Source organism: Aulonocara stuartgranti (assembly GCF_965226115.1).
Source record: "Aulonocara stuartgranti genome assembly, chromosome: 18".
NCBI classification, from domain to species: domain Eukaryota; kingdom Metazoa; phylum Chordata; class Actinopteri; order Cichliformes; family Cichlidae; genus Aulonocara; species Aulonocara stuartgranti.
Window position 1 is genome coordinate 31,781,434 of NC_138954.1, and position 25,952 is coordinate 31,807,385.

Here is a 25,952-nt window from a genome sequence, read left to right on the forward strand (position 1 = left end):
TATATAATATGCTTTCTAGCTCATCTGAAGTTGTATTTAAATCATTTTAGGACCAAACCAAGGACCAGTTTATTTGTTATAGTATCCTGAATGTTATATGCAGTCTTGTTTACACATTAAACATATTGTATGTTCATCTATGTTTACTAAGCTGACATTTTGTTGTTTAATTGACCAGGAAAAAACAACTTTATAAATCCTTTATTTGGCATGCTTGTTGTAAAATGTCATGTAGGTAAATGGCTTTTCTGTTTGTTCAGGCATGATGGCAGCTCTTGCTGGCAGTTTTGAGATTGCATGCAAAGGAGTGATACAGATTGTATTTGACTAAAAACAGGAACATATTTAGAATTTTTCACCTCTACTTTTCATAATGAAATCCAGTAATAACCACACCTGTGTGAAGGTGTGAAAATACCGCATACAGCACTTGTTTCATGGCATGAGTCAGTCATTACTCAGCCTTCGGGGGTTTCCCCTCTGTGGCTGTCTTAGGCCATCATCAGAAATGACCCCCGCAAAGGAAAATCAGATTTTTTTTTTTTCTCCATCGATAATGTTTTTATCTGTGAAACAGTTTTGTTATTTTGTGCCTACAGCCTCTGGTATAACCTTGCGACCTTTATTTCCAGTTAACTGTTGCTACTCGTGATGTTACGGGCATTTGTTACATATCTTGCTCTGAATTTTCCATTGGTACCTTTGCTCCTTTTCTTTGTTATTCAGAACCAGGCAGTTTAAAATTTGTAATAGAGTTGAGCATAGTAAGATTGTAATCAAATAAAATAACTAAATATTGATTTGTAATTTTATTTCAGTAGGTATAGTAAGAAAATATTAGATTTTTAATGAAGCTCTAATATCATTTCCTCTTTTTATAGTTTTGCTGTCAAATAAATCTGGCAAAGAGCAAAAGCATTTGTGGAAAGTTATGGCGATAGGGTGTTTTGACAGTTTATTACTATGACATTTATTAAAGTCCCAACCCAGGCAATGTCAAACCACAGCTCGTATTTTCAGCATTTCCATCAGCACATACACATCGTTCTGAAACCTGTTCCCATGTAAGAGAAATGTCACTCACAGTTCTATCGAAACGCCAAAGCAGAGACCGCTGCCGAGACACAGAAGCCGAGTTGAGGTAACATGTTCCCAACAGGGACACATCACACTAGACCACATCCGTTATTATTCACATGCTTACTAAGAGGAAACTCTAAATACAAGCCATCATCGGAGTCCCGTCTTCATATTTGTGATCATAGGTGTCAAAGTCCCCACATCTGTGGTGTTAGCAGTGATAACTTTTGTTTTCCTGAGAAGTGGACTGAATATCGCTGATGACTGGCTCACTGCAAGAAGAGCTCAACCTTAGGAATGGCAGTAAAAACTCAACTATTACAAGTGTTCACACAAAAACGGGACACAAGGAGATATCTTTGTATCAAGTCATTCATTTCTTTAAGTAAATGATTTTCTATATTTAATAAATATGTTTTGACATCTACTTAATAACATTAACAAAAAAGATGAAATATTATGTTTTGAGTTTTTTGTGGGATTTGTTCAGCATTGTTCAACCCTTCATTGTGTTCATACAGTTAATCAATTGACTTTTATTTATATAAACTCACAACAACAAATGGCTCACATCAGTTTATTTTGTAAGGTAAAGAAAGTTTTCAAGTTTAAAGTTTGCTCTTTTTTTTAGTAATATTAAATAATTCTTTGTTTGTAAGGGGGAATAAATAAGAGAAAACTCAGTGGAAAGTGTTGGTATCTGCCATACCATTGTTATAAACGTAAGCCCGGGATTTGACAGACATTGCAGTCTAATAATTAAGGCACTCACGCAGTAAGGTAGTACGTTATTATTTACTTTGCACTCATCCTCTCCCACATGTGAAGTTTTGCACTAGCTTCTCATGGGAGTAGCAGTGGAGTTTAAGATCTGTAGAGAATACTTTTGGGCTTCTGATACCATCTTTCCTCAGACCTGTCAGTTGTTACCACCATTACTGTGAGATTTCATTATCAGTTAATCCCGGACTGCTACATAGCAGAGACAAAACCTGATCAAATGAGGGGTAGAATGTCCACACACAGAGGCCCAGATCAAGGATGCTTCATTTTTTTTAATTTTTATTCTTATCCAAATCAACTAATACTGATTGGATTTTGCATCCCAGGCTGTAGTGCATTACATAATGTGTTTTGCCTTTTTGTAACAAAGATTCTACAATAATGTACAATAATGAAAAGCTAAGAGAGCTAACAGCAGATTGGAATATTTTAAACATAAATGCAATAAAGGGAAGTCATCCACTTTTTTCACTGCCATAATCACTTGTTTTGTTTACACAGATGCAGCAGATGGTGAATTCAGATTCTCGGTTTACCAGCAGCCAACAGCCAATCGAAGCAGCGCTTGGGCCCAAGAGCCAATCAGGCATGAGCCAGCAAAACCAGTTGTCCACCATCAACCAATCCCAGCTGGGACTGAGTGGGAACTCTGCTACCCATAATTCCCCTTCACCTCCTGGAAGTAAATCTGCCACACCATCTCCCTCCAGTTCAGCACACGAGGACGACAATGATGATGGACTCAGGGTAACAACACATAGACACATGGACGCAGCATCTTCTGTTCAAATGACTCACATCTTGTTGGGCTGTAACACCCAGTTGTGTTTTCTTTTGTGAGAGAGCTATTTTAATAATGTTATGTGTCATCATGGAGGCATTCTCCATGCATATCAACTAGACAGAAATCAGCTCTCTCGTCGTTGGCTGTCTCACACCACTCCAAACTAACTGCTCGTTTTCTGGGGAAATGAAACTATTACTGTGTTGCTGAATAATATTTACCAACTTGGTCACACACTATAGATAGGAAACGGTATAAGCCACTGTGCAGGTAATTTTTTCTTCAGGAAGGGAAGGGTGGAAAATAAAAGAGCAAAAATGAGTCTGATACTCATACACATCATAACAGGGGCACCCCTTTATTGAGCCGTATGCAAGCTCAGGAAAACCCAGCGTGCTTATTAGACAATGCAGATTAATTTATCTGGCGGCTTTTACTCACAGATGGTTTAGAGTGCTTTAAGGAAGAAAAATTATTCATAAGAGCAATATTAAAGGCATTAATTTACCATGATAAAGAAAGTGCAGTTGTGGTGCAGCATTACAGGCTAAATATGACCTTCTTCATAATCCAAGTGAAGGATCCAAAGATTTTGGTTATGCCATTGGCCAGATGGTGATGTTACGTGAATCAGATAACAGCAGGAGGATTTTTTTTCCTATGATGTAAGGCTGCAGACAGATGAATTTGATTCAAGCACATACTGTGCTGATGAAGCAGCTTAGATGAGTTTGTTTTGGTTAAGTGAAAATGTATTTCTCTACAGAAAATCACTGCAACAGCTAGCAGCCATCAAATCATAGAGAAAGCAGCACAACTGATACCACTTTAATATAATTTGTAGACACAATAATGTTGCTCAAGGGTCATTATTGCAGCTTGACCAATCGTGACATTATGATGTCATAACTTTGCACCCTGGGTCCAGTACTTTCCTTCACTTTCCAGTTTGTGTGTAGTATTATTTTCAGACTTGCTGTTTTCAGTCAAACATTAATTACTTAATTATGTTTTAACACCCTTTCTCAACATTTCTTTATATCATTTCTTGTCATTTTTAAAGTGTTATTGAGCACTAGTTTTCCAGCTTTCTGAATGTCTTTCAAAGTTATGGTTTGGACATTGGCTGCTTTTTCACTCATTTTCAGAGAATTGTTCACTAAGCCACTTAATAACACTGACCTCAAGTGATAAACCAGTGTTGTGTTTAAACATATTAGATAACATAGCAATGACACAACTCTATATTGTACCTCTAGGCACATCGTTACTAGCATGTTGCAAAAACATATGACTACATACTACTTCTTTAGGTAAATCCATGAAAATTGTCAAAGATGACACAATTTGACAGGCATTTTTGCACTAACAAGGTGGTTTCCAAAAAGCTATTAGCCAATAACTTGACGCATCTCAGCATGGTATGCAGTGTGCCCTTTAAACATGTGAGCAAACTGCACATCAGCCCCCGACGTCATGTGCACCTCAAGCACACATTTATACAAGGATTTCTTTAACAGTATAGAAAATTCTTCTTCCTCAGCTGGGCTTATGTTGTTATGACATAAAGTATATGATCTGAACACTGTTAAATGATAATCAGTAATTAGTGAAAGTTTCTCAGAAGAATAACTTAGAACCATATAGACAATAACGTTTGAGCAGATGTGCTGCTTTTGCTGAGGTATTATGGCGACTTCACCCGTTTAGCGCAGCAATGACTGTAACCACTCTACCGAGAGGCTCTTCTGCTGGTGGGGACTTTCCCTAAGACCATCTCTGCGGTTTACTTATTGCTTAACATCAAAGATTAGCTGAGGACATGTTTTAAAAACAGTTTTGGTGTGAATTGTTCAAATGCAAACTTGCTGACAACAGAAAGGAAATCACTCACTCTACAGTTTTTAAGGATATATTTAATTTACATTCTAACATTTTATGCTTTACGTGTTATATACAAATTTCTCTTTGTCAGTCTATATCGGGGGTATCCAAGTAAAATTTAAGGAGGTCCAGTTAGAGAAAATTCCCTCAAACATTGGTCCAGAAAATCATAAAGTTCCACATAATTATATATATGTAAAATATGTTTTCAAGTAGACTGACAGTTGTAAAAGAAAGTACAATTTAACAGTATTTTAACGTTTGCAATTAACTTTTACAATGGACTGGCAGGTACTCTAACAATAAAATAATAATAAAATGTTCTTTTCTCATTTCAAGTAAAACAGGATTTGGAGTTTTTTTTTTTTTTTTTTTTTTTTAAAAAGGTGTCTTCAAATAAAATGTTTAATTTTGAGAAATGAAAAGGTTTCATTTAAGTTTCCTTTTTTCTTCTTTTTCCTTAACTACACTTCACATGCAAACAATCTCGGTGTTAACACTCCTTTTCCCTCTGTCTGTTTCTCTGAATTACTGTTTTCACATGCGCTTTTTTATTGGCTGAGATTGTTCTATGTTTTTCCTTAATAATTAATTACACTGACAACTGTAAAGGCAAAGGAGGTTAAAATAACCTTACCGTAAACAAGAGAAAAGCTGAAAAATAAAAACAGTCTGTCAAAATCTAGTAATAGTCGCAGTCCACCTATTGGTGACCTAGGATCTATATATTCATCCATTCACATTTTCTCTATATACAGTGTTAACCTTTATTCTGTTTCGGCAGGGAGAGAAGAGGCCAGCAGCAGCGGACATCTCCAAGAAACCGAAAACGCCAAAGAAAAAGAAACGAAAGGACCCCAATGAACCAGTGAAGCCAGTGTCTGCCTACGCGTTGTTCTTCAGGGACACCCAGGCTAATATCAAGGCACAGAACCCCAATGCCACCTTTGGGGAGGTGTCAAAAATTGTGGCCTCCATGTGGGATGGTCTGGCAGAAGAAGAGAAACAGGTAAGGGGAGGGAAGGCTGTACTAAAGTAGGAATAAGGGATAATAAATAGGAAAAGACAAATTTCACTGTATCTCAGTAGTTCAGTTTTTTGTGACATCTCCCTTCATATGTGAAACATTTCCAAAAATGTCATTAGCACCACCCCACCCCCATGACTCATATTGATTCCGATGAGTGTCACTGCTTATTGGTGGTTTGCTGCACAAAATTGCAACCAAACTGATAGTAATTCTGCAAAGTTCTAGTTAAAACTGATACTGTGAAGGCAGGCTCTTCACTTTTATAGAGCTCATTTTGAAACAAAATGATTAACACGGCCCAAAGCAAGAACATCAGAAAATCAAATACTGCTAAGAACATGAGCATAACACACACTAAAAATGATTAAGCAGAGAGAGAAAACATATTAAAACAGATCAAAATCAAATCAGAAAAGGCTTACCGATAAGTTAGTCTTCGTTGGTCTGTGAGTGACCGACTTAACCTGAATACTCAGGCAGTTCATCCCACAGCTTAGGGCTCTGACAGCAAATGTCTGCCAGCTGCAGTTTTAACAGATGTCCTCTGTTCAAAGATCTCAGGCTCTGTCGAAGCTCATGTCTGACTAGCAGGTCATATAGAGGACGGATGCCACGAAGATCCTTAAAAATCAGCAGTAGCATTTTAAAAGCTGAGTACCAACAGTGAAATGAAGCTAAAACAGGTGTACTCAAATTTAACAGTAAGTCGTTTTTTCTGGTACTTGCATAATATACAGAACTGATTCTCATTCCTCTCATCTGTGTTTTGTATTTGGTATCAGTTTACAGTAAAATCCAAAATTAGGATGCAAAATTGAGGTTGGGATGATGGCAAACACTATTTTTATATTTGTGAGAGAATGTTGACATTAGTGATTTGTTTATATCACCACTGTCTAAATAAATCAAATCAAATCACTTTTATTGTCACATCACGTGTGCAGGTACACTGGTACAGTATATGCGAGTGAAATTCTTGCGTGCGAGCTTCACAAGCAACAGAGGTGTGCAAAAAAAAAAATACAATAACACAAAACAAGCAAAATATAAGAAAGGCTAAATCTGAGAGTAATAAATATATGTACAATATAAGAGTGTGTGCATTACTGGATGTGTATACTAAATATGTTTTTCTACGTGTGTGTGTGTATATACATATTTTACAAATTAAATAGAGTAAACAATAAAATAAAATATATAAAATATACAGAGGTTGGTAGTTGAACATGTGCAAAACAAGTGGCATTTATATACAGTGTGGAGTGCAGATATAGCTTCAGAGAAGCACTAGCATTACTGCACTCTTGGCCTTGAGGCATAACATGCTCATTTTATTCTGTGACATCATGAAGGAAGCAAATGCAGAGTGCGTGAAAAAGGCGATAAGTGTCAGCATCATGTTTGTGACAGGAATCAACCGTTTATTAGGGGAATGTGAGCTCTAACAATACCAATGAGATTCACAGTCATTAATGTGAACCTAACAGTTATACAAGTGGCATGTCAGCTGGACTGATCACTGCTGGGCTTCAGAGAGTATTGGCACATGCTTTGGGAATTGATAAATTTGTGTTATTAGAAAAAGGCATTAGCTCAGCACTAGAGTGATATTATTATTATTCTGATTAAATCCAACCTAATTTTTGTAGTTGTGCCTTTTGTTTATCAAATGCTGTGATGAAGGTTCACACTTCCATCCATCCATCCATCTTCATCCGCTTATCCGAGGTCGGGTCGCGGGGGTAGCAGCCTAAGCAAAGAGGTCCAGACCTCCCTCTCCCCAGCCACCTCCTCCAGCTTGTCCGGGGGAATACCAAGGCGTTCCCAGGCCAGCCGAGAGATATAATCTCTCCAGCGTGTCCTGGGTCTGCCCCGGGGCCTCCTCCCGGTGGGACATGCCTGGAACACCTCGCCCAGGAGGCGCCCAGGGGGCATCCTTGCCAGATGCCCGAACCACCTCAACTGGCTCCTTTCGATGTGGAGCAGCAGCTGCTCTACTCTTAGCCCCTCCCGGATGGCCGAACTTCTCACCCTATCTCTAAGGGAGAGGCCAGCCACCCTTCGGAGGAAGCTCATTTCCGCCGCTTGTATCCGCGATCTCGTTCTTTCGGTCACTACCCACAGCTCGTGGCCATAGGTGAGGGTAGGGACGTAGATCGACCGGTAAATTGAGAGCTTCGCTTTTACACTCAGCTCCCTCTTCACCACGACTGACCGGTGCAGCGTCCGCATTACTGCAGCCGCAGCCCCAATCCGTCTGTCGATCTCCAGCTCCCTTCTCCCATCACTCGCGAACAAGACCCCGAGATACTTGAACTCCTCCACTTGGGGCAGGAACTCATCCCCGACCCGGAGTGGGCACTCCACCCTTTTCCGGCTGAGAACCATGGCCTCAGATTTGGAGGTGCTGATCCTCATTCCCGCTGCGTTACACTCGGCTGCGAACCGCTCCAGTGCGAGCTGGAGGCCCTCACCCGATGAAGCCAACAGAACCACATCATCCGCAAAAATCAGAGATGAGATTCTGAGGCCACCAAAGCGAAAGCCCTCCGCCACTTGGCTGCGCCTAGAAATCCTGTCCATAAAAATTATGAACAGAACCGGAGACAAAGGGCAGCCCTGGCGGAGCCCATCACCCACCGGGAACGAGTCCGACTTATTGCCGGCAATGCGAACCAAGCTCTTGCAACGGTTGTATAGGGATTGAATGGCCCGTAGCAATGGGCCAGTCACCCCATACTCGCGCAACACCTCCCACAGGACGCCCCGAGGGACACGGTCGAATGCCTTCTCCAGGTCCACAAAACACATGTAGACTGGTTGGGCAAACTCCCATGCACCCTCAAGTATCCTCGAGAGGACAAAGAGCTGGTCCAGTGTTCCGCGACCAGGACGAAAACCGCATTGTTCCTCCTGTATCCGAGGTTCGACTAGCGGACGAACCCTCCTCTCCAGCACCCTGGCATAGACTTTCCCGGGGAGGCTGAGGAGTGTGATCCCCCTGTAGTTGGAACACACCCTCCGGTCCCCCTTCTTGAAGATGGGGACCACCACCCCGGTCTGCCAGTCCACAGGTACTGCCCCTGATCTCCACGCAACATTGCAGAGACGTGTCAACCAAGACAGCCCTACAACGTCCAGAGCCTTCAGGAACTCGGGGCGGACCTCATCGACACCAGGGGCTCTGCCACCAAGGAGTTGTTTAACTGCCTCAGTGACCTCGCCCCCGGAAATTGGTGGGTCACACCCCTCATCCCCAGACTCTGCTTCCTCCCCGGAAGACGTGTCAGTGGGATTAAGGAGGTCCTCGAAGTATTCCTTCCACCGCCCGACAATTTTCTCAGTCGACGTCAACAGCGCTCCGCCAGCACTATACACAGTGCAGGTAGAGCACCGCTTTCCCCTCCTGAGACGCCTGACGGTTTGCCAGAATCTCTTCGAGGCAGTCCGAAAGTCTTTTTCCATGGCCTCTCCGAACTCCTCCCACACCCGAGTTTTTGCTTCAGCCACTGCCCGAGCCGCATTCCGCTTGGCCTGTCGATACCTGTCGGCTGCCTCCGGAGTCCCACAGGCTAACCAAGCCCGATAGGCCTCCTTCTTCAGCCTGGTGGCTCCCTTCACCTCTGGTGTCCACCATTTGGTTCGGGGATTACCACCACGGCAGGCACCAACCACCTTGCGGCCGCAGCTCAATGCAGCAGCTTCGGCAATGGAGACGCTGAACATGGTCCATTCGGACTCAATGTCCCCAGTCTCCCTCGGAATGCTGTTGAAGCTCTGCCGGAGGTGTGCGTTGAAGATCTCGCGGACTGGGGCCTCTGCTAGACGTTCCCAGCACACCCTCACTACGCGTTTAGGTGCACCAGGTCTGTCCAGCGTCCTCCCCCGCCACCTGATCCAACTCACCACCAGGTGGTGATCAGTTGACAGCTCAGCCCCTCTCTTTACCCGAGTGTCCAAAACATATGGTCGCAGGTCTGGTGATACGATTACAGGTTCACACTTTCAGAGTTAAATGTTTGCGTTTCAGGTGTACAAGAAGAAGACTGAGACAGCTAAGAAGGAGTATCTCAAACAGCTGGCTGCCTACAGAGCCAGTCTGGTTTCACAGGTGCGCTACACACACTGATACACGCCAAGTTAAGTTACGGATTATAAGAGTGAAGGGTCAGAAAATTCCTGATTTTCAGTTTTCCTTTTTCTTCTTCTACAGAGTTACAATGACCCATCTGAAATGAAGCAAACCCACTCTTCCTCCTCATCTTCCCCCTCTTCTACCTCCATGATTACACCCAAACATTCAGTGTACCCTGGTCACCCAGGGCAGCACCCTTCCTCCAGCCCACTCAGCCACCCTCTCCCTCCTCATCACCATCAAGGCATGTACATGCCCTACCCTCACCCCTCACACCCTTCCCACACTTCGAGCCCTGGCCTCAGCCCCCATCTTCCCCCTCCCCACCCTCAGATACATCCCCAGCTCCAGGCTTTGTCCTCCAGAGGGACGGTGCCACGAGCCAGCGTCCCCCATCAGGGAGCCATGTCTCTTGGCACTGTAGCGGCCGCATCCACCCCTCCTCTCCAGATCAGCCCTCCGCTCCACAGCCAGGCACACCTGGGAGGGCTGCACAATCCACACCATCAGCACCAGCAGCTCAGTGGCCACTCAATGGGAATGGCACACTCCCCTGCTATGACACAGGTCAGTTGCACTTGATAAATCTTACTATGATGATAATGACACATGCGTGTGTATGTATGTGTGTTTCCTAATTTCTCCTACAATCAATCTGCAGGGACAAGTCGCTGCCCTGTTTCCATCAGATGTGGGTCATAAGGTCATTTATGTGTGTGTTGGACCGTAATGGTGACGCAGCATTTGATTCAGTTTACTACAAGATTTTGTTCACTTAGAATGATTCCATGTCTTAATTATATGTATCTGTTTTAGCATAAATCTTAAATAAGTGTGGACAACTCCAAGAACCCGCTGAGCAACCGTTGTGTTTGTGCGTTTGATATCGGTTTGATGTGGAAGTAGGAAAAAAGTGCAATGCACCAACCACATTTGCTGCATAATTGGCAAAAGTCATTTTTGCTAGTAATACTTTGAGATGGTGTGAGGGGTGAGGACAGCTACAACACACAGATACTGCTGTTTAACTACATGTAAGAACATGTGGTTACCCATCACTAATGGTGTTGCTGGCAGGTGTTTGAAGTCTTTTGGCACAGGTACCATGGCTTTCTCCATCACTGATGTGGATTTGCCTGAATGTTAGTGATTAAATGTCTAAATGGCAGAATGTTGTCACTTTAAGATTAGTTAAACCGACAATGTTACACAGCTGAAAAAGGACTTACCTCGACTGTAACAGAGTCAATCAGTCTGTCAGTCAGCCTCTCTGCCTTTACTGTCAGTGTTAGCTGCTCATTTAGTATTTCTGCGAACAGAGGGGAAAAAGAAAAGATGAACAGCTATGATATGAATTCATGGAAGACGGTTTCCTCCAGAATAGTTAAAATCCAAAGATTACCACTGAGCCTCACTTCCCATTTGATCCCCCTTCCTTTTTATGGTACACTTTTTAATCCCCAACTCCCATAATCCCTTTCTCTCCTCCATTTTGCATATTTTTAGAAAAAGAGAGACCCGAAAACACAGAAAAGTAAAAGAGAAGGCAAAAATGAGAGGACACAGCTACAGAGCGCTAAAAGTTTTATTTTTTTTTACTGAGTCAAGAGTGAGAACTGATGGGGGAAGGGAGAGAGGAGAGAGAGAGAGACAAAAGAGGCAGATGGGGTCTTTGTGAAGGAGTGAAGGAGAAGAATTTGCTCAACAATAGATGAATAGGTGAGGTAGAGGAGGAGGGGGAGAGGAGAGCAGGGGGAACCAAACCACCTGCTGTCCTCCTCTTTCTCCTCTTTCACTCACAACACTCAGATTAACTTCCCTTTCAGTCCCCCCTCCCCCACATACACACTTTTGTCATTTTACACACTCATTTTTCCATCTCTCTCCTCCCTCGAGTATCCTATGGTTAGAGACATGCTTGCTGATGTTTTTTTTCCTCTTCCTCCTAACTTTACATTTTCACTTTTTTCCCTCCCTCCTCCTGGGAGATAGAATCAGAAAAGCTCTCAAATTCTGTAATTACTGCTCATGAACCTGCGACCCATCCCTCTCCTTTTCATGCGAGTTTCATTCAGAACTTCATTCCTATCTCTGTTCATCTGAAACCATTCTGCCAAAGATGTGCTAATAGATGGCTTTCAGAACCCATCAGCTGTCCATGGACTAATTCAAGTTGAAGGGGGAAATAAACAGTATATCATTAAAACTTTCCTTAATGACACTTTAATGCAAGAAAAAAAGATTTTACTTTTTACCTGCTTTTTTCAAGTACTGTGACTAAATTTTCACTAAAGTTATGTTTGGCACAGTGAACCCTCTCAGACTATTCAGGACAACTTCTCCTTTAAACCTTTCATTTTTTTCTTGTTAAACACTTTTATTGCTATTGTCTGAATGCATCTAGTGTAACAAAAGAGAGACCCCAGTATTTTTCTTCAATGCTACTTTTCCTGTCTCACCATCAACAATGAGCAGCTGTGACATAGACTCGTTCTATGACACAAACTCCACATAAGGACAAAAACACTTCATTATTATTTTACTAGCAGCAATATTAGCAGGCAAGCAAGTCACAGTGCATTTGTGACCTAAGTGGGGAAATAGGTGAAATAAGTTAATCTTTTTCCACCTTTAGCAGGAACTGTTTTGTGTTACAGGTTGTTAAAATAATATTTATTTATTTAATTGTCATCGGATTGTTGTTGCTGTGCATGCTAGGAATCATAAATGCATGGCATCGCTACATAAGTGTAAAAATGTACTGTATGGTTGTCGCACTGGGTCTCAAGCGGTTTGTTAGCACTAGCAGGTAAGCTAACTTTTTGCCAGATAAAAACTAATTTTATCTATGAAATCAAACCATCTCATCAACCAGTATAGATAGCACCAGTATTGTATTTAACTATCGGTCATCAGCAGGGAATTTGAAACGTGGGGCTTGGGTTTAAGAAGTTTAAGTTTGGGTTTAACATAAACTTTTGGCTTGTGTTAACGCTACCATGTTTGCTAACATGCTAACGGCGGTCTGGCGAGGAAGGTCCAGCGGGCATGTGGTGTGGAGGTTAGCCGGACAACTCGGAGGCGAGTCACTTAAATAGAACAAAAGACCTTTAGTTGGTTATATTAGCAGAACAAGACCATACAAGCTAGGTGTCCACGGCTCTACTCTATTCGTACATGCATGTGCCGGGGGTAGGTAGTCGCCGGCGCCAGCCCATTACAGTGGTACGGTCTCTCTAAACAGATGCTTGGCTGTAATGACGGCCTCTGCACTCACACTAGGAGACTCTCAAACTACTACAATAATAGGACGACACTCCCTAGCGGTGCTATGTCATAATAAGGGTTGTTACAATGGACAAACTACAAACTATCTCTTAAAATAAAATTTCATTTAACATTGCACACTTACGGAGCCCCTCTGATGACATGGTCCAAAAAATAAATAAATGAGTATAACGTGCCCACGAAATACTTATTTGTGGCCACAAAATGTTATTTTGTGGGCACGAAATATGTATAATATGCACACGAAATGCTAATTTGTAGCCACGAAACACTTGACCGATAACTGTGATCTTTCCCAGCCCCTTGCAGTTGGTTGACAATAAAATCGATCCCGGCGTCCAGGTCGTACTTACGTCTGTATAGCAACTGGGCTCTCAATATCCTGTTTAAATGTCTCTCCGTAATAATGGTTCCTTGCATTGCCAGGCTTTTCAAAATGCATTTGTAGCTCATTCCCAGCCTAAAATAAAAATCAATCATACCGTCTCTGTCCATGGTTTATAGGTTTAGCCTACTCTCATGCTTATGTCTCTACGCAGCTGTCCGGGAATTGTATCAATATGATGTGCACACATCTATTTCGTGGCCACAAATGCGTAATTCGTTGCCACGTTATACCCAATTCGTGCCCACAAATTAGCATTTCGTGCGCACGTTATACCTATTTCGTGCCCTTGAAATAGTATTTCGTGGCCACAAATAAGTATTTTGTGGGCACGTTATACTATTTCGTGCCCACGAAGTAGTATTTTGTGGCCACAATTTATTTATTTTTTGGACCATGTCATCAGAGGGGCTCCGTACATACTAACCTTCTTGCTAACATTATTGCTTTCATCTAAGTGGAAATACTAGTTGGCTAGCTTGCTAAATTATTTCACCAGCTAATGTGATCTGACACATACATTTATACCTGGGGCCACAATATGTTACTGTTTTAGAACTCTCCACTGCGGCGCTCACAAATCCTGTCCTGTTGCAAGCTTTGAAAGTGGCCACTCAGAACAAAGTGGGCTTGTAATTGTGATTTAGTTAAAGAATGAATATTTTCAAGGTCTCCTTTTTTGTCAAATGCATATTTGAAATCACTAACTTATTGTTAATGGTGCTCCCTCTTGAATTTATTTATTTATTTTAAATAAGTTATAATCGTTTTGTTTGTTTACACCTTGAGGCAGTTGTTGTTGTTGTGATTTGGCACATTATAAATAGAATTTGAATTTAATTGTTTGGGGTTGTTTGTTTGTTTGTTTGTTTGTTTAGGGCTACCTTCCCTCCCTCCAATCTGACTACCAGCCAATAGGTGGAGGTATCATGAACAGTGGAGCAGTGATGTCATCATCGGTGGATTACCACCAGATGGGTCGGCATACACCGAATCATCACCCCTCTCTGGACTGGAGCACTGATTACCATGGCAACGGGTGTGTACTAACACTGCACTGGATTGCAGGTGTTTAAAAAGAAACCCAATACTCGACAGACGTGTTGTTGTCTGCAGTGATGTTAGATGATGTGTGGTTACAGATGGCAGTGGCCACATCCGATCAAGAAAACATGGTTCATGGAGGGGGAAAAAAGTAACATCAAAGATACATTTCAAGAGCAGCAACAACCCCTTTCTGACTACACCTTTCCTGTGTGGAAGTCTGTGACATGTTATTATAATCCTGGATAACAAAACTTTTAAAAGTAACTTGTAACATAGCAGTATTAGTACCATTTAAAAAGTTGGCATGTAACATTATATTCCATACTGTAAGAAGAGAGATTGTTAGTCAAAGTTTGCGTTTAACTTTCACTTTTGCATTTAGCATCTCTACCACCACATAACCAGCAAAAAGCTTGGTAATTTCTATTGAATTAACAGCTTTAGCCAAAGTAAAAGTTAGCTAACTGTGATTTCAGGGCTGTCCTGCCCAGTGAGCCTAACCACTAGTGTTGTGGAGCTGTAGTTAGCATTAAGGTAACTCTTCCAAATGCAAAGCAGAGCTCCTTAGCAGCTGATAGACACTTATCATTGGCTGACACAAAATAATGCAAATACTTCCACCATGGAACAACCAGCCTGTCTGTCATTGCTCACTGATTCAACTGCACTATTATTAGATGGGTTTCTAGGTGCAGCATATATTTAAACAAAATAACAGAAAGAAAATGTTACCTGTCCAGATGGTGCTGCTAAACTGTTAAAGGATAAGAGAATACAGTGAGACGATGTCAATGAAAGACAAAGGAAAGTTGGTGTTGAAAACATGATGGGAATGTGGTGTTTCTATTAGTCTTTCATATATAATAATGTGAGGAACATTTACCCACTGCTCTTGATAGCCATCCAGTGAAGCAGAAGCTTTTCTATCTTAGCTAAATATAAAAACCTTTTAGCAGTAGTTCTCAGTTTCCATATGAATGTAGAAAAATGCCTAAAAGCAGATGCGTGGGATTAAAATGAAATACAACTGTATTACCTGTAATATTAACCAATGTGTACTCTGCAGTCTACATTAATCACTTTAAATGCATATCACCTCGGCATACAAAAGATTTGGATTAACGTAAATTAATCTAGAGTAGAAATGACCAAAACCAGTTCATATAATCTTATAACAGACTTGATTTTTCTTGAGGCTCGTTAGGAAACAAAAGGGGAAAAACTCGTGGTCATCATTGAAACAATGAAGCGTGTCAAACATGTCCTTATTGATTCTCCTCTCTGCTTCCAGGGCTCTCCAGAGAGACAAACCTCTGTATCTGAGCTAATCTCAGGACCAAATGGCATCAACCTTCTGCCAAGCCCTTCTACTGCCACACCACAGAACCTCCAGCTTGTTCTCTCCATCCTTAAACACAGCGAGAGCCAAAAATCAGACTCACAGTGGATCGTCTAAATCCGTAATAAATTAGTTTATCTCTTAAAATAATAGTTCCAGCAACAGAAGAATGGAACATTTCTCGAGAATGCTGACAAAACATCTGCATTTGGCGCTTTCTACTGTCTGTTTACTGCATTGTACCACCATTGAACTGAAAATGTGTACACCAGCATGGAGAGGTATATTGGTGTATATACTCCAACCTTTGTCTGATTTCCCATCTGCCCCAGTTCCTCTTTTGCAAGGATGGTGTTTACAATTAGTTGCTGTAAATTGCTGTAACATAATCTTTTCAGTTGTCCATATAAGGACAATTACTCGTTTCTTTTTTCTTTAACTCATACTTGCGGTCTCCTTCTATAGCCAAAGTCAGAGGAACGGCAAAAAAAACAAAATGTTATTAACCAAATACGACACAAATTGTGTTTGATAACTGGTTCTTTAATCACATGAACGTTAGCCCTCAGTTTGATGCCGTCTGGTCTGAAGTCCCACTCGGTGTCTGCAGAGACAGAGAACATATGGTTACTGTGAGTGTGGAACACTGCGATAATGACTGAAATCCCACCGCTTCGTTCGGCTCAAGACAAATTGGAAAAAGATCTGGAAGAGCACCTGAAGCTGTTTGTTTAACCAGGCACCGACTGTGAATAATTGTGTACGATTAAAGAACGTTTGTTGTTCTCCTGATGAAATCCACTGTATTTTAGTCCATGAAATAATAAAATGTCAAACAATTGTCTGCTGAAAAAAAACATCCCTTTGTATGATGACAGCTCCTCCTCCTGGCATATGTCTGTTGATAATATTGATTTGGATCCAAACTGTGTGAGTGTGTGAAGTGTTAATGAGAACGCACAAGTGGGTTGCATGGTCTCCTTTGTCATCTCTATCTCTCTGTTCACAGAGGCTATTTAAGAAACTTTAACTGTTGCTGGGTTGGCTGTGTTTAAATTTGTTTTTGTTTTGTTTTTTTTAAATCAGCTTTTGTTCTAGTGTTAATGATAACGAGACATATCGCTCTCGTTCTGTATCTCTTTGTATTAATGTGTTTTTTGTTTGGTTTTTTTGGCAGATGAAAGCACGCTGGGCAACAGCACCCATTTCCTTATTTTTAGATTCTAATAATGTGTTTGAGAATAAAGTCAACGCTGCATTGACATGCAGTCATTACTCCAAACCTGCCTCTTTCATGTTATTTCTGAGTGCTTTGTGACAGCTGTTTTAATTAACTGCACATAATAGCACAGCCCTTTACAACTCCTTTGACACAATACACCTTTGTCTGTATCCTGCCCCTTCATTTATTTAAAGTAGTTTGCAAGTGCAAAACAAATACCTTTGAAGTCTCGCAAAATAAGTATTTTTAACCTTTGTTAGGTCAAACAGAAAATCCTACTTTAGTGTTTCTTTTCTTTTGTAGCCACACAGCTTTAGTTTCTTAGATGGAGACGTCAGTGAAAATGTTAATATTTTTTAAATGGTCTAATGTATTGGCTTGTCACATTGTGTTTAGTATTGAATTTCAGATTTTTGGATGCCATTAATATTATAGGGTTAAAAATAAAACCAGCACTGATTAGCCAAAAACTAATGGACTCTTGAGGCTGATTCCAAAAGCCACCCCATACAGAGTCTATATGTGAAAGATATCCACTATGATGTCACCAATTAGTTTTCAAGTCCAGCATGTTGTTGGTGGTGTTTGGAGCCAAGAATTGTTCACAGTGGTGCAACAGAATGAAGGGCTAAGTGCAAGCGTGTTTAGCAAACTGTATGAGAGCAAATTCATAATTAGCATAAACATGGATAAGTGCAATTAGTGCTCATCAAAAGTGAAGTATAAAAGCTTATTTTGTTTTTAAATGTTCTGTAGGAATCCAGTTATTTGGCTTTAATTGAGGTGTGGGCTTTAACATTAAGCCACAAGAAAATCTACATTTAAACACTAAAGCACATTTTGTACCAGGTTGTAAACGGGCTTTTTAATGCTATAAAGTTATGGGAGTATGACTCACACATGGTGCCAGCCTCATGTGGCCAGATGAGGAACTGCAGTTTTTGGCACTTCATGATGTCCTGGTTTCTACATCCATTTTTTTCTATCTACTCTTTAATGATAACAAGCTAAAATAGATGTAGAGGAAAGATTTAAACCATGCAAAGTGGAGGCTGATTGGCTTAAAAAAAGGCAGGTGAGAAAATGATTGGACTAGAGTTATGATATCAGCATTGAGATGAACAGTGTGGTAAAGCAGTAGTCATGTAAAGAACAGAAAAGCAGGAAGATGAGTGATTGCAGATCTTTCTTACTGAACTTACCATATGCTTCATATTTTATTTATTTCGTGCTATTTTTGTTAAACTATTTCTATACATGTGCGTGGGAACATCTACCATGGGTGTGGGAAGAGTCAGAGCCACAACGGAGCCCACTAGACATTACTTCTCTTGCATTCAACATTTGCATTTCATGTAGATGCTTGCAGACACAGTTACATTTGTACCAAGGTGTACAAGGTGGCAGCACAGGGTGAAGTTACTGCACAATAGTCTTATCTTACTGTTTTTGGATTGCTCATATGTAATAAGAATATTACGGTTTTCTTGTCCTTCTGCATTGGCATACCTTTTCTACCTATTTCTCCACCTTCTGCTTTCTTTCTTTCTCCTCTGTTGGTGTGGGTGCGGAGGAGTTTGGTGTTACTCTGTGTGTTTCAGAGGTGAGGTCTTGCTAGCTCGCCTTCCTTCCTTGTTGGCGCATCTGCAAACAGTTTGGTAGGTACCCACCTATGTGCAATCTAATCAATAATTACCTGCTACTTAAGGCTGAAAAAAATCCCTCGTTGTTGCTAAATTGTTGGACTGATGTTCAGGTTCCTTGGTTCCTGATTAGAGCTGTTTTTGCTGTGGACTTTTTGTCATGACCTGGATCTGACTGTGGTTTTGAGCCTTTTAGGCTGTATTCTTTTTTTAGTGTTCATAATTTTATTATATCCATGTTACTGAATATTTGGAGTCCTTAGGTCCTGTTATAATTTAGTCACACTTCTAGAGTTTGCATATATGTGTCTGCATTTCCCTTTTTAGTTAAGTTTAGTCACTTCCTGTTTTATTTTGATATAGTCTTGTCTTTAATGTCTTAAGTTTAGTTTTATTTCTTCGCCTGTCTCATTGTCTTTTTTTTTTACTATTATCGCTTGCATCCAGTTTCCCTGCTCTGCCTACCTCCCCCAAGTGCCTGTCCATATAAGAGATAAGATAAGATAAGATAAAACTTTATTAATCCCTCGAGTGGGTTCCTCTGGGAAATTCGGTTTCCAAAAAAGCACAGCACCGTCTGTATGTCTGCAGCACCGTCACCAGGCTTTGTTGTAGGTTGTCTCAACAAAAATATCTCTTCTGTCACCTGAAGTCTTCCCCAGTGGACAAATATCGATACATTGTCACCTAAAGCTGTCTTGTGTCTAGATGGATCCATTGTACTCAGATGGGTATTGCCAAACATCACTCACTCAACTAAATCATTGATTTCAGGTGTTCCAATCATTTCATGACCACAGGTGTATAAAAATCAAGCACCTAGCATGCAAATTGTCTCTACAAACTTTTGTGAAAGAATGAGTCGCTCTCAGGAGCTCAGTGAATTCCACTGTGGTATCGTGACAGGATGCCAACAACAAAACAAGACCAGCCCTGAAACTTCCTCACTACCATATATTCCACAGTCAACTGTTTGTGGCCTACCAACAAAGTGGTAGGTCCTCCAAACTTCATGTGGCCTTCAGGTTAGCTCAAGAACCGTGCATAGAGAGCTTTATGGAATGAGTTTCCATGGCAGAGCAGCTGCATCACCAAGCAGCAGCCTTATATCACCATGCGCAATGCAAAGCATAGATAAAGTGGTGTAAAGCACGCTGCCAGTGGTCTAGAGCAGTGCAGATGTGTTCTCTGCGTGAAAAATCACACTTCTTCATCTGGCAATCCGATGGTTTGGTTTTTGCCAGGGGAACAGCACTACTCTGACTGCATTGTGCCAACTGTAAAGTTTGTTGGAGGGGTGAGGTGTGTGGGACTGTTTTTCAGGAGTTGTTGTAGGAGTTTCATATTTCCAATGAAGGGACTCTTAATGTTTCAGCATACCATATTATTTTGGATAATTTCATGCTGTGAAATTTGTGGGAACACTTTAGGGATGGCCCCTTCCTGTGCCAACATGACTCTGAACGAGTGCATGAAGCAAAGTCCATAAACACATGGATGAGTGAGTTCGGTGTAGAAGCACCTCACTGGCCTCAGTCCTGACCTCAATCCACCTCAGTTCTTCTTGTCCAACATCAGTGTCTGACCTCACAAATGTGCTTCTGGAAGAATGGTCAAAAATTCCCATAAACCCATAAAAATTACTTCCTAAACCTTGTGAAAAGCCTTCCCAGAAGTGTTGAAGCTGCAAAAGGTTGGCCAACATCATATCAAACCCTATGGATTAAAATGGGATGTCACTGAAGTTCATATGCTCATGTGAAGGCAGATGAGCAAATACTTTTGGCAATAATTATATTGCCAAAAGTATTTGCCAAAGGTATATCAGTTTATAGATTTTTAATGCTCCTGGTAGGCTGCTTGTTCTGAGTCACACTTGGCTGAAAGGTTGTGACCCCCCAAAATTAACTGGGATTCAAATAAGATTATTGGGTAGAGCCTTCATTGCCATGAATTTTGTCTACAGTCTGCTTCCCCTCCAGGTTTGAGTGTGCTGCATCCTCCAGCACAGATTCTACATATCTTTCAATCAATCCTGCAGAATATCATGATTTGGAGAAAGTTTTCCTTAAAGATTTGGTAAACTGCTCCCCACGAATTATCGCCACAGCCTCATCACACCAGGACATGATGTAATGGGAAAATATATCCATTACTCCCTTGCTGCTGGTATGTATCATCCGGCCTTCAAGACAAAACTCTGTATCAACTTGACAAGACTCTTCTTCGGCATTAATTTCCAAGGTCTGAACCAGATCACTGTTAAAAGAAAAATCTCTTTTATCTTTTCCAACTGTTTTAAAATATTGCAAGGAGCCACTGTCTTTCCAAGGTTAGACTTCCTACCACCTGGTCCACGTCAAGGAAGGAAAATACTGGAAGACAACATTTAACTCATTTGGGTCACTTCAAGGACCATCGGATTTACCAATGCTCCAGCTGTTATCCAGGTGTTGGTGAATGATGTGCCTTGAGAGTTCCTCAACCGCTCCATACTAATCTGTCTGGATAATATTCCCATCTTGTCTCACACTATTTTGGACCATTAACGCCATGTTTATCAGGTACTCCAAAGATTACTTGAGAGCAGACACTATGTTAAGGGTAAGAAATTGAAGTTTCATGTTGAAGGTCAAGGTGTACTCAGCCAAGGTTCAAGCAGTGATGGAGTGGCCAGACCCCACAAGTCAAACAGTTGCAACACTTCATAGGGTTTCCTAACTTACTGGAAGTTCAGAGATTTCGGTAGACTTGCCCTACCTCTCACGAGTCATGGAATGCTGCAGCCCATCAAAAGCATTTAACACTCTCAAAGGACGGTTTCCCCAACTTCAGTTTTGATTGGGCCAAGAGTTGCCCTCTCACAGCAACTGAACAACAAAATATAGTTAGCTCGCTAGTTTCCATCTAAATATAATATACCATGTTCTGACTGAGGGATTTTCGAAACAAATTAAGACGTATACTGTAGCTCTGCTATCACTTTCAACATAAATGAAGACAGTAAAGTAAACAGCAGTGACATTTGTAGAGTTACTGAAGTTAGGCTAGCTAGTACATGATCGCTAGTGACACAGCTATGTTAGCATAATTAAAACAGTGAAGCTGGAGGATGAACGCTAACTTTTTCCCACCCGATAAAAGTTAACGCGAGGGTTCCCGATGGTTACAAACAAATGCAATCGCATGACAGGATGCTGTAAACGGACCGAACTTGAGTCACGAGAACAACTGAGATAATCCATCCACAATACGAGGTTAGTCATTAATATACTGCTGCATGGGCTGTAGTTACATCATAAGATTTTAAAAACTGAGCTTTAAAATGAATAGAGGTAATAAAAACCGAGAGAGGCCGACAGTGATCACTGACTGTGATCACTGTTGAGATTAAATAGAACAAGATACAAAGCATTAAAACATATTAAAAACACAAAGGCCTTATTAAACACAGGGTAGTTTGGGCCCGGAAGCAGGATTTGTCATGTCATCACTTAAAGACCGGATAGTTGATTGGAAAGGATATCTGCCAGAGGAGAGGACTTTGGTTCCACAGTCAAGGATGCCTCCTTGGTTAGAGATTTTCAACGTAGGCATTCCAACAAGCCAGGTTAGGTCATCTGGAGCCTCTTATTGTTGAGGGGTGGGGTAGGGGGTACGTCATGGTCTCCTTGTCCTCCTGTGTTTACCATCGTTTTCTACCGTTTCTCCACCTTATGCTCGAACGCTTCTCTCTTCTGTGGTGTGCATGTGTGTTTGTTGTAACTCTGCTTGTTTGTTTCAGCGGCAAGGTCTTGCTGGCTCTCCTACCTTCCTTGTTGATGCACCTGGAAACAGTTAAGTAATGATCTACCTGAGTGCAATTTGATTACTCTCCTGCTACTAGGTCCTCAGTTGTTGCTAGATCATTGCACTTACTGTAAATGGTAAATGGCCTGTATTTGTATAGCGTTTTACTGTGGTAGTGTTCTGGGTTTTTGATTTGTTCTGGACTTATTCTGTACTCTATGGCGAAGCCATCATGGTTTCTAAAGAGAGAAAGTGGTGAAGAGAAAACCAAACAGGTTACCTGTTTGGGGGGTATCTGGAGTCCAGTCCAGATCTGTTTTGGTACCTTGAAAAAGAATAATTTTTGCCCACAAAACCATCTTTGGTCTATCATAAGTGTTAAACCTTTATACTGAGGGAAACCTCCCCCTCCACAGAATATAAACCTGTGTACATTTGACATTTTGATATTTTAGAAGATCATATCAAATGTTAAATGGTTTCATTCTCTCCTGTCAGCCTTTGTCTTTTTGGTAAAATGAGTTCAAATTCAACACTCAGGCCCCTAACTCTAGCAAATTAGGTATTTTCCCCTCTGTTATAATTATGTCTCCAAAGTGAGTCATAAATCAAAAGTGCAGCTGCTGAAAGGGTGCCTCCGTTTGTGTGTGCAGGTACACACTGCCCCCTAACAACCACAGGCAAGGACTGCAACCACTTCTTATATGTCATACATTTCCCGGTGTTATTACACTATCCCTAAATCCATCATCGTCACGTCATCTAAGCTGATTTTGTTGGAAAAGCACCAGATTTAGCTGTGAAGTAATGGAGTGAATAAAATAGTGTGCATACAACTAGAAATATGTTGAATGGTGGGGGGGGGGGGGGGGGCTGCAGTGTGTTACTCTACTTTTGGAAAGTAAAAGAGTTACATGGGATGTAATGGGAAACAGACCAATGTAAGAAAAGAGATGATTTTTTGAAGAAAAAAAAAATCTATTGGTGCATAGCTTCATGTTACTTATACATTATATAGTTATATGCTGCAACATCCTGGCAACCTGTCCAGGGTGTATCCCTAAGGGGGAGCCCTAAAGTCAGGTGTTGTGGTGCAGCTGGGAGAGAAGACATGCATAGAAAAATGTTTCATGAGTTGTTTTGTGACTTTCAGTCAATTTTCCTTTGTGTAAGGCTGCAATCAGCTGGCCTGTGCTGTTACTCTGATATTCACTGTGTTTTGAGGATCAACCCCACTGAATTCAACAACATATAAGCAGATGTTTCACAAGCTCTATGGCTGATTTCCATCCCCTGGACACTAAGGAAGCTAGTATGAAAGGGAGTCTGTGAGTGAATCTAATCAGCATCATGACCTCAAATATACATGTTTTACTCTTGATGTAATGATTACATTAAACACCACAGCATGCTATGCATCAGCCCACCATAGTGCATCACTGCAAACTACACTGCTACTGCCAGCTAACCAGTTTAGCCTGTACAAAACCATACCAAACTTTGTAGTAGTAGTATGTTTTTATGCAATATATATAATTCAGCAACACATCATATATCAATCCAATATCTGTTTTGAAAGCTCTACAAAGAATTAGGACATTAAAATAGGCTTTTTATAGCCTGTTTATAAAGTTTGCTTGCTGAAAAGTCCTTACCTTTGTAAAAATCTTTCTCCATCTAGGTGTGTTACAAATTAACAAGCTGCTCCTAAATTCAGATCAAACTGAGGTATTTGTACTCAGCCCTAGAAATCTTAGAAACCAAATACTTACTCTGGGTGGCATTACTTGGCCTCCAGAAACACTGTGAGAAATCTTTGAGGTTTTTGTCTTTCAATACCTTTGAATTAAGCAAATATGTAGGACTGCTTTCTTGCATTTTGCAGTATCTCTAAAATTACAAACACATTACAAACAACAGATGCTAAAATGCTACTAATTGTATTTATTACTTCTAAGCTGGACTACTCTAGTTCATTATTATCAGGGTGTCCTATAAACTCCCAGAAAAGCTTTCAATTGATCCAAAGTGCTACAACAAGTGTACTGACACGGACTAGAAAGATAGTTGTCCCATGATAACTTCTCTTCATTGGCTCCGTGTTAATCTAATAATCAGGCCCCATCTTATCTTAAAGACCTCATAGTACCATATCACCCCACTTTGCTAACAGACTACAGGCTTACTTGTGGTTCCCGCTCTGGGTTTTTAAGTATAATGGGAAGCAGCGCTGTGTGGAACCAGCTCCTAGTTTGGATCTACTTCTAAGATCAAACTTTCCTTTTTGATGAAGCTTATACTGTATTAGGTAACCCTGAATCTTCCCTTACTTAAACTGCACTAGGTCTAGGCTTTCTTCACTCACTTTGTTTTAATTCATTGTGTGTTTATTCACCACTCTGCATTTAATCGTTAGATATTATTCCACAGTATGTCTTTTGCCCTGTCTTCTTTTCCTCACCCAAAGCTGCCCCTCCCTGAGTCTGATTTCTTCTTTTTAAAAAGGAGTTTTTTTTCTCCCCGCTATCACCAAGTGCTTGCTCAGAGGGGGTTGTTTGATTGTTGCCATTTTTTCTCTTTGGTACTATATAAATAAAACTGAAGTGAAATGAATTTTTTGTGACCACAATTTTTAGGTTGGAGCTCCAAAACTTCGGAACAGCCCTCCTCTGCCTTATCAGGTCAGCTCAATGTTTGGTTTGTATTAAAAAAGTGTTTTTATAAGTTACCTTTACCCTCATCTTTAATTTTTGGCTCTCATTCTTCTTATATGTGTGTTGAAGTGTGCATGCAGCAGTTAATGTAAGTATTTGTGTGTTTAAATGTACACTTATTATTAACACGTGCTTCTATCCAATCTGTGAAGCACTTTTTTTTAAACTGTGTGTTTTAAAAACAGATATACAAATAAAGTTATTGTTCTTAGAAATGCAATGCCGTCTAAGAATCAGGACCACAGACACCTTCTCTGTGATCATATCCATGAACAACATTAACAAGATAGTGACGTTCGACAGTATAATGTATCACAGTGACTCACGGGAGGAGGAAAGCTCAGACAGTAAATGGACCCCTGTGTAGGTAGCATGTAGAGCTCTGCAGTGTGACCAGGAAACCTAATCCTCTGCAAACAGCCACCCTAGGGCCAAAACTGAAACCCAATCCTGCATGCACACCAAAACCCCAGAAACCTGCTGCAATCTGCATAAAGGTCAAAGTTACAGTGTTTTAGTCCTCAGATCACTGAAAGATGTTGTCTTTATTTCACTACTGTATTTACCGTAGAACTTACTGTACTACTCGAGCAATTATAACCTCAAATGTGTGAATGGCTGTTGTAAGTTAGCAGCTGAACTAAGCAACAGCTCCGCCTTACATGAAACTGTGCTTCATGTCCACGAATAAATGTCGTCATTTTTAACTATACTGTCACAACACACAAGGAAATACCATCTGTAGATGAAGATTGTGAGGAACGACAGAAAGCTGCAGCAAAGCCACTAAATGGTTTTCATGTGATGTAATTTTATTCAAATGCTGCTT

General features: G+C 40.9%; 1 protein-coding gene across 1 annotated transcript in view; it reads left to right on the forward strand.

Annotated features, from left to right (window-relative positions):
- tox (thymocyte selection-associated high mobility group box) overlaps positions 1-16,252 on the forward strand; it is a 64,978-nt gene extending 48,726 nt beyond the window's left edge. The window contains exons 5-10 of the mRNA XM_082513539.1: positions 2,365-2,610; positions 5,316-5,540; positions 9,592-9,672; positions 9,775-10,263; positions 14,248-14,408; positions 15,708-16,252. Of these exons, the coding sequence (XP_082369665.1) occupies positions 2,365-2,610; positions 5,316-5,540; positions 9,592-9,672; positions 9,775-10,263; positions 14,248-14,408; positions 15,708-15,744 (1,239 nt within the window). The 3' untranslated portion in view covers positions 15,745-16,252. The remainder of the gene's footprint in view (positions 1-2,364; positions 2,611-5,315; positions 5,541-9,591; positions 9,673-9,774; positions 10,264-14,247; positions 14,409-15,707) is intronic.
- Positions 16,253-25,952: the final 9,700 nt, after the last annotated feature.